General features: G+C 40.7%; 1 protein-coding gene across 1 annotated transcript; it reads left to right on the top strand.

Moving 5' to 3' along the window:
• Window positions 1-725: 725 nt before the first annotated feature.
• Window positions 726-15,884, top strand: SLC7A13 (solute carrier family 7 member 13). The gene is made up of 4 exons (XM_070802182.1): window positions 726-1,392; window positions 8,397-8,528; window positions 11,513-11,874; window positions 15,609-15,884. The coding sequence occupies exons 1-4, from the start codon at window positions 726-728 to the stop codon at window positions 15,882-15,884; spliced, it is 1,437 nt and encodes a 478-aa protein (XP_070658283.1).
• Window positions 15,885-16,556: the final 672 nt, after the last annotated feature.

The following is a 16,556-nucleotide window of genomic DNA, read 5'->3' as shown; positions in this document are numbered from 1 at the left end:
GAGTCCAAATACTTCAAACCTCTAGTGCCAACATTCTTTTCCCTAAGCTTAAATACTTGCTAGTTCCATGTACTTGGAGTGGTCATCCTCAGTTCCTTTTCTAATGTGAAGCTCTAATTCCAAAACTACAAGTTGCACGATAGATAATCCAGACAGCCAGTTATTGCATGCTTAGGAACATCCTTGCATCAGGAACCAGTGATAGAAACCTCACTTATCTCCAGTTGCAAGAAGTTCAATTCAGGGCAAAACTTCCCTCAAGGATGCCTGTGGTAGAGATATAATTCATATACCATATGACTCACCCATTTAGAGTGTACAGTTATATGGTTTTTTTTAAAATTATGACTCTTTAAAACTTGTGGCAAAATGCAGAGAACACAACGTGTGCCATTTTGACCACTCTGAAGTGTGCAATTCAGTGGCAGTAATCACATTCAGAGTATCGTGCAACCTCAACAGGCGTAACTGAATTTTTAAATAATTAACACGTGGGACATTTTAACTTGGGCCTTCAGAGAGGCCACACGATTTTAGAACTCTTCACAAGTTAATCATTTTTAAAACCAAGTTAAGCGCAGTAATAAAAGGCTTATGTAAGGGCCATGGGTAAGTCACGAAAACATGGTGCAGAAGCACCGTGAGAGGAATGTATAAGAGTTAGCAATCCACGCGAGATTTCAGAATCACTTCCAGGATTAAGAAAACAGGGGAAAGGCAAAAGCATGCAGCTCCTAAGGGCAATAGGATTCTTCCGAGGAAACATTTTAATTTTAAGCGCCACAATAGGGGCAGGAATCTTTGTGTCTCCAAAAGGGGTATTAAAATATTCCTCACTGAATGTGGCTGTCTCCCTGAGTATCTGGGCAGCTTGTGCGGTGCTGACTTTGATCTCCGCTCTCAGCCACGCAGAGCTGGGGACGACCTTCCCTATAAGTGGAGCACAGTATTATTTCCTCAAAAGATCTCTTGGATCCTCCGTTGCTTTCCTCAATCTTTGGATCAAACTATTTACTCATCCCTTAAGGCTAGCTACTGAAAGCTTGTTATTATCTACCTATACAATTCAGCCTTTCTACGCCGGGTGCCCAGCTCCAGAGCTACCAAAGAGGTGTCTAGCATTGGCTGTTTTGTGGTCTTTGGGACTCCTAAATGCTCAAGGGGTGCAAACGGTGGCTTGGCTTCAAACTGTCAGTACTTTGGCGAAGATGACTGTCCTCTGCTTCATTTGCTTCACTGGGATTGTGCTGTTAGGGATGGGGGAAAGGGAGAATGTGGCCAGGTTCGAGAACGCTTTGGACGCTGAGCTTCCTGACGTCTCACAGATTGCAGAAGCCTTCCTACAAGGATTGTTTGCGTACTCTGGCACGTCAATCCTGAACAGCATGGCAGGTAAATCTCTTTCTGAAATACTTCTGCTGTAGGCATAAAGCTTTGTCTGCAACCCTCTGGAGAAAGACAATATCCAATCTGTTTCTTTGGGAGAAAGTGAATTGACTCTGCTCTGCACTCCATGCAAGTAGCACAGTTTAATCATCGTTAAGCCTTGGTAGATAATTATCTATGTAAAATACTTAGAATTTAGTGCGTTTCTGGTCATCCCGTTTAAACAAACTTGGGAAAAGTTTGCTGGAGAAAAGATCACTCTTAGATTCTACTGTAATTTATTCCAGCAATTTTTCAAGGCATTTTGAGTTAAATATCAATTATATTAGAAATATGTTAATGTTAATTTTTTTTAAATGAAACCATCAGATTTTACACATCCCCTACTGCACTGGTGAAATGCTGCATCCTAATTTTGATTCCACAGCATGTCTTAGAGAACTTTCCATAGTAGTTCTTAGTCACCTACACATTCTTTCAACTGCTGCATAATATTCCTTAGAATGGCTTTGCTGCACTTTCACAACAGTGGATACTTGAAATGTTTCCCATTATTCACAATTACGAGGACTGGCATAATATCAATGCTTCCCTGTTTATATGTGCTGTTGTTTCTGCAGGGTGGCACTGCTCCCTCTGATGTCATGGCACCAAAAGATTTTGGTAATACTTGCACAGCTCTCTAGAGTAAACAAAAGAACTAAACAGAAAATAATTCTTTATATTACTTTTTGGTTATAAAATTTAGGAATATAAAATATTAAGGATATATTAAATACCAAAGTTGTATAAAATTTCAAACAAAATCTTTGAATTACTGAAACTTTTATGTTATTTTTCATGTTATTTTTTATGTTTTTTATGTTGGTCAATGAGATGCTTTGCTCACTCATATAGATTACTAAAATTTAATAGTTGATATGATTAAGTACTTTAACATTTTCTTAATTGGCAGATGTAATGTTGAAATTTCTCACTATAAAATTAATGGATTTTTAAATATCAAGGCTTTTCAAATAATGATGAGACCTGAATTTATCTAGCACAAATTATGACATAATCACCTTGCTGCTAGCTTGGCCATTAAAAGGTACCTGAGTGCGAAGTGGAAATCCTGGATATACATGGAGGCAGAGTTTCAGAGGTCACTGCTTGTGCAACTGCATTCTCCAGAGGTCACCTGGTCAGTGGGGAGGGGTGGTCGGTTCTGCAAAATTAAATACCCAGATGTTGGAGCACCCCTTCTAAAGAAAAGCATCGCACGGGAGCAAGCAGAGGTGTTCCTGATAGTGATCATTACCTAAAGACACAGCACAGTGCAGCTTGAGACTCAGTTCTGTTTGGAATACTCATCTCATTCTCCTCCTGCTCCCCTGTCTGATTTGTCATCAAACTAGTGAAACCTTGAATTAAGGACAAGAATCTCATAACTGGAGCTGGTCAGAGAAACGTGAGCAACTTCAGGTGACAATGGCTGTGTTTGAAAGGTCCAGTGAAGTTTTCCAGATCTGCAGAGTAGTAGTGTGCGCTCAGTCACTCAGTCAGGCCTGACTCTCAGAGCCGAAGGTTGAATGCCGAGAGTGCAGTAATAGGGTCAGAGCGTGGGGCTAATTGAACGGGGCTGGCTATCAGAACCAGCACTTCATTAACTTGCCAAATTTAGAGATCTGGCTTCTTCTGTGTTAACATAGGGTGATCCTGGCTATAAAGAACTAACTCCCTCGGGTTTGGTTCTCAGAGTTTCTGAGCTGTCGTATTCCTGACTAAGTATAAACAGAATAGACAGCTTGCATCTAGATTCTTGTCCCAGGGCCTCCTGAAGGAATAACACTGAATCCCAAGCATCACTAGACATCCTTTTATATTTAATTCTGAAATAAGGAATTTTATTAGGTCTCCCTGTGGCTCAGCTTGGAGAAGGAAATGGCAACACACTCCAGTACTCTTGCATAAAGAATCCCGTGGGCAGAGGAGTCTGGTGGGCTGCTGTCCATGGGATGGCGCAGAGTTGGACACGACTGAAGTGACTCAGCAGCAGCAGCAGTGGCTCAGCTGGTAAAGAATCTGCCTGCAGTGCAGGAGACCTGGGTTCGATCCCTGGGATGAGAAGATCCCCTGGAGGAGGAAAAGGCTACCCACTCCAGTATTCTGGCCTGGAGAATTCCATGGAGTCTATAGTCCATGGGGTTGCAGAGTTGGACACAACTGAGTGACTTTCACTTTCACTTTCATTAAGTCTCAAAGCCATCAGTGCAGCCATCTCAGTAGCAGGTCTGACAATATTCAAAGAAGTCTCTAGTGATGTAGAGAATTGTTGGACTTGAGTTCTATCCACGCAAGGACAAAAGGTCTCTGCTTCTGTAACAAGACTTGTGTGACTTTTGCAAGGAATGATCCTTTTGCAGGGAACCATGGTATGCTGTTTAGAAAATCAGGATCACATAAAACACATTAATATTGGGAGAAATTTAAGAGAGCCTCAGATTTCATTATCTGTCCAGCATTCCCATTGTTAGTGAACGGAATTTAGGAGGAGAAATAGATAGCTGCAGTTTCAGTTGACCCTTAGAGAAAGCTGCAGTAATAATGACCCCACGAGCTTAGATTTGCATCCAATCCTCTTCCAAAGCCCTGAAAGTGGACTTGAAAAGTCTAGTTCCCCAGTGCTGCACACAAGGTTGCCCCAAACAAATTCACTTTTGGCCAGAGCAACACCCTGATTGGCTGCCTATTAGAGGAACTCTTCAGAGACAGAATTCACATACATACTTAGAAACCCTCCTCCTGACATTGAACATGTTGCAATATACAGTAATTTCCCCTTATGCATGGCGGATTTGTTCTAAGATCCCCAGTAGCTGCCTGAAACCATGGATAATACTGAATCCTACATATACTATGCTTTTTCCTATACTAAAGGGATCAGGTCAACACATACACAGCGTGGACCCTAGAAAAAGGGGTGATTCTCATCCTGGGAAGGACAAGCAGGATGACATGCGATTTCACCATTATACTCAGAATGGCATGAGATTTAAAATTTCTGAATTGTTTATTTCTGGAATGTTCCATTTAATATTTTCAGATCATGGCTAAGTGCATGTAAATGAAACCACGGATCATGAAACTGTGGATGTGAGGGGTGGGGTGCTGTATGTCAGTTTCAGGGGGAAAGGGGGACTTCTTGAGGACTGGTGAGCCTGAAGCACCCATTCTCTTGCTTAAGTTGCTGCAAGATGGAAGTCAATGACAGACTTCATTCACCCTCAAGAATCCATGCTAGTCCTCCAGAAACTGATGTTGTACACATATGGAAGAAAAAAAAGGCTCATGAGGCCTAATCTTCCTTTGCTTTATGGGACACCAAGCAGGAAGTCTAAGCAGGCAGACCCCCTCTCCTATGATTGGAAACCAGAGGTCCTGGTCTCAGCTCACGCTGAAGACAGGAATAAGGCAGGAAACACAGCCTAAAGAGTCTACTACTTCCCTGGACATACTTAAACTTTGATAATACTCCCAGGTCCTAAGGATCTGAGCAAAGTTGGGATCTGTTTGGGAGGACAAGGAATTTTCCATATGAAAAACAGCCAGGCTGAACCAAGAGACGGTATTCGCAAAGGACTCTATAAAGGATGCTGTTTATCTGAACTATGGTGGGGAAACGGCAGGATGAAGAAGAAAGACCTGTTACGTTGGCACAGGTTAAATTTTTCTTATCTTTGACTCTTTCCTTCTTAAAGAAAAAAAAATTCCATGTTAGGTGTTAATGTGAGTTTTAGAACTTCCCAAAGTTGGAGTTAAAATTATTAGTCAATTTTCTTACAGTATAAATTCAAAATCATAAGTTTTCACAAACCATTAACTTATAAATAATGATATACATATATAAAACTAAATATTTTACATAAAATTCACTTTTTCTTGTTCTTTATTAAGTGGTTGACTAATATATTGAACATATTAAATTTCACTAAAGAATATAACCTCATTCTTTTAAAATCTTTCAGTTGTGTGTTAAAATGTATTTAATTTTTAAGCATTTTAAATGTCTGACTTGAAAAATCTTTCTAATATCATATTCCGTAATGCTAAAATATTGCCTCATATAAGATGAATTTCATTTCCTTAAACATTTAAATATGGTTTATAAACTTAATGTCTCCTATACTTGCAACATTAAATCACACATCTGAAAATTCATTTACGTTTCAAATCTAAGTAACAAGGCTGTTCTTTCAGATGATCTGACATGCCAGATTCTCATAAAAATTAGACACTGGCACAATTCGTATAATTTAGCAGAAAATAAATGGTGTCAGGGGCTGATTATTATTGTATTTAATTTGAAACATTCCCATCTTATATTGGGTTAATGCGAAGCAAAGCCTGAGATGGGGATCCTTGTGGCAGCACTTTGTTGAGGACCTGTTTCCCAGAGACAGCCGTGAGGCATGAAGGAAGCAGGACAGGGAAGGGAGAGTTGCTGAGCAGACGTGGTTTCAGCTGAAGCCTGGCCTCAGCCAGATCCTACAGAGCCACACTGCGCAGCCTGGTAGCCACCAGCCTTATGGAGACAGTGAGCGTCTGAAATGTAGTCAGTCAAACTGACGTGCTCCACAGATGTAAAATACACACCAGAAATCAAAATCTTGAATGAACAAAACATCGTCCATTGTCCAGAGCTCATTAATTTTTTACAAATGTTACATACTGCAATGATGACATTTTGAATATTTTGGGATAAATATATATTATTAATTCCATTTCACCTGGTTTTCTCTTATGTAGCCACTAGAAATTTTAAAGTACGTAAATGGCTCTCAGTATATTTTGATTAGAAAGTACTGCTAGCGTAGGAAAAATACAAAACGTTCCCAAGCAGTGGCCTTAAGGATGGACTTTTGTTCCTTTTATCAGTTAATCAGCGACTGGGGGCTGCCTCTGAGGGGAGAAAGTAAACTTGTAGGTTTTTCTAAGCAAGCCAGCGTCCGCATCCCTGCCGAGCCACCCAAGGCCAAGGGCAAATCTCAGGAGAAGGGGTCAGCTCTGGGGAGCCAGCAGCCGTTGTTCCCCAGAGCTGGAGGAGGGGAGCATCTGCCTGCCTTGTTACAGAGTCATTGCTCACACCGGGGCTCAGGGTCACTCTCTGGTGACTGAAGCTGCCGGGGGGAGATGCCAGTGCACACGGTCACTTACACTGCCCAGACTCCAGACAGAACTGGGATCCGAGCACCTCAGGTCGCATGTGCACAGACTGGTTCCATCACCCCACTGCCATGGTAGTAGGGGACCCCGAGAACTCACAAGTCACCTAACACTGACTTCATATCACCGTTTCCTGATTTCTTCCCAATCTGAATTTGGGTGGACAGACTCTTCTACATGGCTTACAACAAATTTCCTTCACCACTTGAGTCGATTCAAGCAATCTCTTGATTACCTAATGGGCTCTGAATTGTTTTCCTCTTATTATTTCATTCATATTCCATAAGATGAATTCCATTCACACTTAAGCCTAGGTAAAGAAAAGCTTGCTTGGGAGAGTAAGGGAGAGAAAGGAAATTCCTCAGAGGTCCGTTTGCTTGAAGGAAAGAGATGACGAGAGAACCACTACTTCTGAAAAAGGGGGGAACATATCTCAGGTGGGATGAAGAGACAGGCTACATACTAAACAGTCTTTAACAACTGTACATTTTTTATTTGCACAGATCTCTGAACCGGCAATCTTTGTTGCCAACCGCAAAGCCTGTTTCCCAAGATCCAACGACTAGTGAGGGCTAGGGCCAGGTTCAAGCCCCGAGCCCTCTAGCTCCAGAGCCTACGTTCTTAACTACTTTCCTCAACTGCCTTTTTAAGAAAAACAGTATGAAGTCTAGGAATTTTGAGATAATATGCCAATTTCCAGAATTCACTGTTGATGTGGTGTCTCCTCCCCTGAGATAAGGCCCCTGCAATTGACAAAAACTGACATCCTTAGGTGATTTGAGCTCATCCCTGCTATTGGTTTGAAAACATTATTATGTATCAAAGCTCAAAGATTTTCCCAACTGAGGACTTCTATCCAGGAAGTTGGGATTAAGTGTCAAAATGGACTCTGCACCTTCTGTCCAAGAAACCCATCACCCCAAGTTCCAAGAGATCTAGCTACACCCAGGCTGAAGGGCGCTGTGGTTACTGTCTGGTGTCAAACTAAATGATTTCAAATCCTTCCCTCACCACTTAGCTGCTGTGTGACCTTGGGTGAGACTCCTAACGTCTCTGAGACCCTGCAGTTTCCTCTGTGTTTGAAATGCAGACACAGCCCAGTATGTCCTTAGCGCCATGGCGGGTATTCAGTACCACACTGTGGAAGCCTCTGTGACAGGCAGAGACATAAAAGTGCTCACAAAAAGCTGCTGGGGTGAGGTGGGGGAGGGAGTTGTTTTCCTTCTGCACCTACTGTTCCCTTTGCATAGAAGGCTCCCTACTGAGATCTTCAAGTATCTCCCTTCCTCCCTTCTCTTTGGTCTTCCCCCAAATGTCATTTCTCACGTCTCATTTAATGCAAACTTTCTCCCCTGCTCTGCTCTCACCTCTGTTTCATTTCTTTCTCTCTTTTATTGAGGCATAGTTGATTTACAATATTGTAGAAGTTTCAGGTGTACAACAGAATGATTCACGGGTTTTAAAGGTTATACTCTATTTATAGTTATAAAATATTGGCTACATTCCGTGTGCTGTACAGCATATCCTAATAGCTCATCATTTTGTACACAGTACCTTGTACTATATAGTCTTTTCCATCACTGTAAACCCATAATCGTGAAATGACTGGGGTAATTGGATTTTCAGTATAAGATGGTGAGAAATCCAAGCTTTCAGGCAAAACTTGCACAGGACCAACGTACAAACAGTCAAGCAGATGAGGAAACAACAGATATATGAGTAATACTTTTTCATACATTTTATCACAAAGTCTTCAAAAGTCTCACAATATGTCCTTTTCTGATGAGTTTATTTGTGTTTCTTAGGAGAGATAAAAAATCCTGGTAAGAACATCCCCAAATCTCTGATCACTGGCATTCCCATGGTGGCTGTGGTTTACTTACTGGCTAACGTATCCTACCTGGCAGTTTTGACTCCCAAGGAAATCGTCTCTGCAGGTATGAACGTATCTAGACAAAGAAGAAATAGTCACTACTGTCTATTCTGAATAAACAAGGACTCCCATATACTACTGATCTGTTCAGTAGTCCCGTAAGAGTACAAATGCAATGGGTTCCTGCTTTGGTTTTTATGAGGAAAGGAAAAATAATCATCTAAAAATCTATAAAAGATGAGTACATGCTAAAAGACCAAAATCAAAGGCTAGAAAACTGTGAAACAGTAAGAACTGGAAAGAGAAAGAGGAGAAGGAGGTGGAAGAAGAGGAGTGGGACACAGAGGAGAGAGGGGAAAGAGAAACAGAAGCCGGCAAGGCGAGAGGGCAAAGAAGCAACACTCTGTTCGGAGACGCTGCACTCTGTAGGGTGCACCCAGATAACTACCCTCAGAACAGTCATTTGGAAGAAGCAGTATCGTCTTCTTTTTTCAGATGAGGAAACTGCAGTGCCTGGGAGTTAAGCAATAAGCAAACTTAATAAGATTCAAAAGTAGGTTTCAGTCATACTCTTCTCATGATAAAAGATTGCTTCTTGTCCAGGTTATTGCTAGCAATGGGTTGTAAATCTGGACAGCAGTTTATAAGATTGGACCTTCAAAAAATACATTCTTCCCAGTTCTACCAAGTATGGTGCTCAAAGCTGCCCAGCTCGTAATTGAAACAGACAGACTCAAATCCATGTTAACTCCAAAACCTATGTTCTCAATCACCATACTAAAGTATGTCAGTATAAGCAAATGAAATCAAAGCAAAGCAAGCAATCGTATGAATACATATTAATATACATCAGGTGATAAATTTTATTAATACATATTATTTTATAACATACACATATAGACATGACTAAATGGAAATATAATAAAAAGTTAATAGTAAATGGTGCCATCTGAATGGTAAGATTATAAGAAATTTTTATTTCTTTTTTTATACTGTTCATATTTTCCACAATTAGCATCTTATACTTATGATCGGAAAAAAATCATTTTTCTAATACTAGATAATTATATTTCCACAGAATTAACTGATGATTTTTAATGACAACATTGGGTCTTTTTCCCCAAAAAATGTTAAATTATGTTCATTTTACTTTAAAAAGGCAGAGTAGTGTTTGAAATATATTGGAAAAATTCCCCCAACTTTTAATTTTTAAAAAATAGTTACTCCTGAAAGAAGTTTGGTTATCTAGAAAATTCACTCATTGAGAGTGACTAGCTCTTCAAGTATTCTGGATAAAGGCCAAATAACACATCCACAAAAAACGTAGACTACAAAAATGCTGTACATACAGACAGGCATAGGGGCTCATGACCACGTGTGGTGTGTGTGGTCGTGGAGGGCTGACGACGGCACTCCGGTGACCTGAACCCCTGCCCTGGGTGTGCCCTCGAGGCAGAGGTCACAAAGGCTCAGTCTGCTGTCATCTGCGCTCAAAGCCTTCTCCGAAACCAGAAGCTTTGAAATTCATTTTTAAAAAAACAAACAAACAAACAAACAAAAAGCTCTACATGGCTCAAAAACACCAAAAGATGTATTTCTGCATCTTCTTTGAGACTAGTCTAAAAATGGTGCGTTGATTCTAAAAGAAAAAGAGAAATACAAATTTTTAAAAGTAAACAAAAACGTGCTCCTTGCCACAATTTGGTCTCACAGAAATACAGTAACAGGCTGAAGAAGAATTTTTTTACTATTAAACTGAAGGGGAGAGCTATAATTTGCCTTTCACCCCACTTCCAAGCCAGGCTGCCAGTTCTGTGAAGACCCACCTCACTCATATCCCTTCGGGTGTTCTTTCCTCTTCCTTCCCAGGCCCCTATTTTCCTCACTTCATTCACAGCAACAACCTCCAAATTTCCACCCTCACCTCTAATTTTCTTCTTCTATCCAGCCTCCACTCAATCTCAAGAAATAATTCTATGAGGGGCTTCCCTCGTGGCTCAGACAGTGAAGAATCTGCTTGCAGTGCAGACCTGGGTTCAATCCTGGGTTGGGAAGATCCCCCAGAGAAGGGAATGGCTACCCACTCCGGTACTCTTGCCTGGAGAATCCCATGGAGAGTGGAGCCTGGAGGGCTACAGTCCATGGGGTCGCAAAGAGTGGGGCTCTATAAAACACAAATATAATCCTGTCACCTCCCTGCCCAAGTGTTCCGCCATCTGTTTTCTTACATCTCCTCCTAAGCACACTCTCACTCCATCATCACCTTCCTTCAGACCAAGTGTCAGCTCCTCAGCTGACCGTGGCAGGTTCTCCAGGATCTAACTTAAGCCTAACTTTCCATCCTCACCTCCTGTCTCTGTGCAGACATACACCCTCGCCACACAACAGCCTTTCTAAACAGCTTACTGTTTCCAGAACAGATACTCTCTGCCTCCCCCACAATGTCATCTCACCCCCTTCAGCCTGATTGAGATGCCTATCTCCTGCCTGATGTCCCACTGATAAGACTGTTTCTAAGTTCAATACACTTGGGCTTCCCTGGTGTCTCAAATGGTAAAGAAGCTGCCTGCAGTGTAGGAGACCTGGATTCAATCCCTGGGTTGGGAAGATCCCCTGGAGAAGGGAATGGCTACCCACTCCAGTATTCTTGCCTAGAGAATCTCATGGACAGAGGAGCCTGGCCAGCTACCATCCATTGGGTCACAGAGTCAGACACAACTGAGCGACTAACACTCACTTTACTTTCACTTCAACACATTTTGAGCCCTGAAAAGTCCTGAAAAGTGCCTCCCAAATCTTATGCACAAGCTAGTCTTAGAAAGTTTGAAATGCAGGGGCAAACTACCCCTTCCAATGTGCATTCTACTGGCCAAAACAGACCACAGGGTCAAACTGTATTCAAGAATAAGTAAAGAGACTCCCTTTCTTAGAATAAGCTACAAGATTTATTACAAAGGGCATGGATGCAGGAGGAAGTGAAGAATTGTTGCTATAATTTCAATCAAAGTCAAAATTGACTATTTTGAAATTTTTCTAAAATTTTTGTAGATGCTGTTGCTCTCACCTGGACGGACAAAATAATCCCTTCTATGCAATGGGTCATTTCTTTTGGAATTTCAACTTCAGTGTTTAGCACCATGTGCTGTACAGTGCTGTCAGCATCAAGGATGATCTACAGGGCAAGCCAAGAAGGACAACTGCCTTTCATCTTCTCAATGCTCAATAAGCACTCCTGTCCAACCATGGCTGTTAGCCAGTTAATCATCTTAACTTCCATTGTTATTATAACCTCAGATTTAATCAATTTAATAAGATATTCAGGATTAGCATTATGGTTTTTAAGAGGGCTACATATGATAGGTTTACTTAAACTAAGGTACCAGGAACCCAATCTACCTAGACCTTACAAGGTAAATCAAGTCTAAAAACGTAATATTAAACTTCTATTCTCTTTTTAAGAATATAATTTTTATTCTATGTTAAGTGTTAGTCACTCAGTCCTGTCCGACTCTTTGCAACCACATGGACTGCAGTCTGCCAGGCTCTTCTGTCCGTGGGATTTCCCAGGCAAGAATACTGGAGTGGGTTGCCATTTCCTTCTCCAGGGGATCTTCGTAACCCAAGGAATTGAACCCAGGTCTCCAGCAGTGCATGTGGATTCTTTACCATCTGAGGGAGCAGAGAAGCCTTTTTTTATTCTATATGGGATGCTTCTAACCAATCATGAGTCAAACTTTGAAACATCTGAACCAAACCTCCATTTCCCAGCTTACTAATGTATAATTAACTGACTCATTGGAAAAGACCCTGATGCTGGGAAAAATTGAAGACGGGAGGAGAAGGGGACGAGAAAGGATAAGATGGTTGGATGGCATCACCAACTCAATGGACATGAGTTTGAGTAAACTCCGGGAGTTGGTGATGGACAGGGAGGCCTGGCGTGCTGCGGTTCATGGGGTCACAAAGAGTCAGACACGACTGAGGGACTGAGCTGAACTGAATGTGTAATTGGCCGTATGGGGTGCAATTGGTTTGATTTTTTTAAAGTATAATGTCAAAACTGATTCTCTATGAGGAAGATAAATGTTATCCTTTTCATCATCTTTCTGGAGTTAGGCAATAACACTTTTGGGGGAAGAATCCTGGCCCTGTTCAAAAGCATCCCCTCAGTCCATGACCCAATGTCAGCCCTTGTCGACCCATGACGTGGCATTCTCTTCTTGAGTATGTCCTTGAAAGGTCCTCATTTTATCCAAGAAGATGATAATCTAAGCCTCAGTTTAGTTGATTCTAAAAATTTAGGACCTGAACTTAACTAACAAAATGGAACCACCATCCTCTAGGTAATGTCGGCAGGGCTACTGTAGGTTCCTAAAGTGTCTTTGTGCAAAAAGTAATAAAGCACCCCTGCTTCTAGGCAGACACAGCTGCGTGTCCAGACACAGAGCCTGGTGAGCAGAGCGTGAGCTAGAATCAGCTCCCTGTTGCCCCCTCAGAGGGGTATGCCTGGATGAGTAGTGAACTGCCCAAGCAACCACGTGCTTCCCAGTTGGCACAGTGGTAAAGAGCCCGCCCGCCAATGCAGCAGACGCGGGTTAGACCCCTGGGTCAGGGAGCTCCCCTAGAGTAGGAATGGCTACTCACTCCAGTATTCTTGGCTGGAGAATTCCACGGACAGAGAAGCCTGGCTGGTCACAAAGAGCTGGACATGACTGAGCGACTGAGCATGCATGCAAGCAACCATATGCAAGAGAAACAAAATCAAACTCTCATTTGAAAAAAAAAAAAGACCATTCTGACAATAGTGTAGGAAGTGTATTAGAAGGAGGCATGAACATGACCTATTCAGGTCAAACAACTGGCATAGATTTTCTTAGTTTTCCTCCACTTAACTTCAGGAAAATCATGGAACTCAGAGACCAGGTAAAATTACCCTAGTGGAAAGGATCAGGGATGGGGTTTAAACCACACATTGTAATTGCAGAAACCAAAATTTTGTTATATTTACTGAAAAGATAGTGATGAAATCTTTATTCTATAAAAGATCCACTGAGGAAATTTTCTCTGATTTTAGCATCAGAAACACTTGGGCCTCTTCTAAACAACAGTTTAGCCTATGCCTTTTGGTGGCCTGCTTCCAGAATCTCTATGGGGCTACATGGCATGCATTTCGTGAGCCAAATTCCTTCTTTACCCATATTTATTTCCCTCATTTCTCTTTCTTATTTTCAGTTATTTTGCCTTGGTATAAAATAAGCCATACCTTGCTATAATGCAAATCCTAAAAGGCACCAAACAGTCTTTGTAATATTTTGTTTTGTTTTGTTTCTTGACTGTGCTGGGTCTTCATTGCCGTGCATGGGCTTTCTCCAGTTGCCACATGCGGGCTTACATCCCCTGGCATGTGGGATCTTAATTCCCTGACCAGTAACCAAACCCACATGCCCTGCATTGGAAAGTGGATTCTTAACCACTGGACTGCCAAGGAGGTCCCCAAGTAGTCTCTGTCTTACTCTTTACTTGTGTTCTAATTATAATCCATTGGTCAATATAGTTAAGATACTTCCTGGTTGTAGAGATTGTGTGGAAAATAAAATGATAGTCCCTTAAGTCATGCCACTGACCGTAAAACCACTTGAGTATGTTTACTGAAATCCGAATTCCCAGACTCACCCCAGGGGTTCTAATTTACTAGATCTTAGTCAGGCCTTAAGAATCTGTGTATTTATCAATTACCTTGGGGATTCTTATGCAGAGAGGTCGACTGATCCTATTTTAAGAAACACTAGTTTAGACAATCTTGACTTTCTTCTGCCCCAAAATGGATCCCTCTTGGCCATGCTTCATGTGGAAAAGAGTGAACAATATCTTGGATTTCAGTCATCCATTTATTCAACAAATATGCAGTGACTACCTGCTGTGTTTCAGTTACTTTACTAGGCAGTTCAGAAAAATAAAGATGAATCTTTTCAATTAAGAATCTTCTTAGTCCCATAGAAGAGTAAGAAGTGTATATAAATTATTTTATAAGGTTAATTAAGAAATGCTATTTTGTTGAGCACATCCTACTGAAGTACACTGTATGCAGTTCTGACAAAGACTTTAGAAGACCAGAAAAAACTCATTTTGCAAATGGGTCTAAGAGCAACCTTTTTTTTTTGAAACTCAGACTTTAAATGGTGTGTGTTTAGTCACTCAGTCGTGTCTGATTCTACAACCTCATGGACTGTATCCCACCAGCCTCCTCTGTCCATGGGATGTTTGAGGCAAGACTACTGGAGTGAGTTGCCATTTCCTTCTCCACACAAAACACACATATTTCACAAATATTTGATTGAAAACCCCTGAACGTATTTATCCCTTAGCACCAGCTGACCCACCATGTCCTTCTTTCAGGGGTTGGGGGAGCATGGGGCCCTGAGGATTTCACTATGCAGTGTTTGGGGTCTCCTTGGGGAGACCACCAAAGAGACTTGGGGAGCCACCTGCTGGCTGTTCTCTGCAAATGGGCCTGAAGATCAGATTAAGTAGGTAGACCAGTTACACTGCTAGATTCTGGCACTGAACTCCATGGAAAAGAATATTTTTTATCTGTTTTAAATATCTCTGGAGAAGGAAATGGCAATCGACTCCAGTATTCTTGCGTCAGATATGCCATAAAGGACAGAGGCGCCTGGCAGGCTATAGCCCCATGAAGTTATAAAAAGTCAAACACAACTTAGCAACTAAACAACAATAACAATAATCCATAGCACAACACATGCCAGTTTAGAATTTCAGTGACTACTTCTCAAAAGAATGAGCAATTAAAATACCAGAGGTTACATTTCTAACCAGACTTTTCTGATTCCAGTGTTCCTGCTATTTCTATTACTTGATGCTCCGCTAAGAAAGACTGGCACATACCCCATTAAATAAGTATTATAAACAAATATTACAGTTGTGACATGACTGGGTTTCCATATTCCCAAAAGTAGAAGTGCTTCAGTGACTAATACTAGGATGACACTGATACTTTTTATCTATGATGATGATGCTTAAATGTATTTTTTCTATGCTTGAAAATTAAAAAAAAGCACTAATCTTAGAAACTTTTAGACAATGTCATCACTAATCTTAATCTTTTTTTTTTTTTAACTTCCAGGTGCCTTTGCCATTTATATTTGGATCCATAGCTATATCTTTGTTTCTGATTTTGACGCCATTGATTAAAACCCCTAAAATGGAGCATGTCTACGGGCTTATCTTTATATTCAGTGGACTCTTGTGTTACTGGATTCACGTTCATCTTAATCAACATTCTGTGAGTTTTGTCAAAGTCACCTGTTATTTACAATTACTGTTTAATGTTTCACCACCTGAAGACCACAATGAAGGCATTTCAACAGAAAAAAGTGATCTTAAAGAAATCTTTTTGTAAATAAGAAATTTGGCAGTGTAAAATTTTTAGTGAATGAATACATTTTTAAAGGTAAACTCTGTTTTAAACTATGCAGTCATAAACACAGGCCTTCTACCTCCTGCCCAGTTCCCAGCTACACATATCAGATTACCTCCCACTCAGTTATATACTCAGATTCTTTACAGTTCAAATGATTTTCCTTGTAATTGAAGCTTTAGTTCCCTAGTGTCCAATATGTTTCTCACCACTTTTTTCCTGGTCAGAAATTTTAAATGAATGCATGCACACACAAACACACACAAAGTTAAAAGGGGGCATACTATGACTTAATCACTTAATTACTGCCTATTTCCGTGTGTAGAAAATATTATAATGCTGTATGCCTGAAATATTATCATATTATATACCTGAAACTAATAAAGTGTTGTGTGTCAATTATATATCAATAAAATAAATAAATAAGCAAGCAAAATAAAAACAAAACAAAGAATCATTGCCAGAAAGAGAAGTTTGTTGGTGAACAGTGCTTAGTATATAGCAGCCAGTTAATATCTGTTGAATGAATGTAAGGTGTATCTGCAAAACTAACAGAAAATATTGTAAATCTGAAACTTATATTAATAAATATTATTGCTTCCTACTCACTGGTCTAAACTCTTCACAGTGATACCAATTAAAGGAAAATATTTT

The sequence above is a fragment of the Bos indicus genome, chromosome 14 (assembly GCF_029378745.1).
Source record: "Bos indicus isolate NIAB-ARS_2022 breed Sahiwal x Tharparkar chromosome 14, NIAB-ARS_B.indTharparkar_mat_pri_1.0, whole genome shotgun sequence".
NCBI classification, from domain to species: Eukaryota; Metazoa; Chordata; class Mammalia; order Artiodactyla; family Bovidae; genus Bos; species Bos indicus.
The sequence above is the reverse complement of the archived record's forward strand: the minus strand, read 5'-3'. Positions and strand labels throughout refer to the sequence as shown.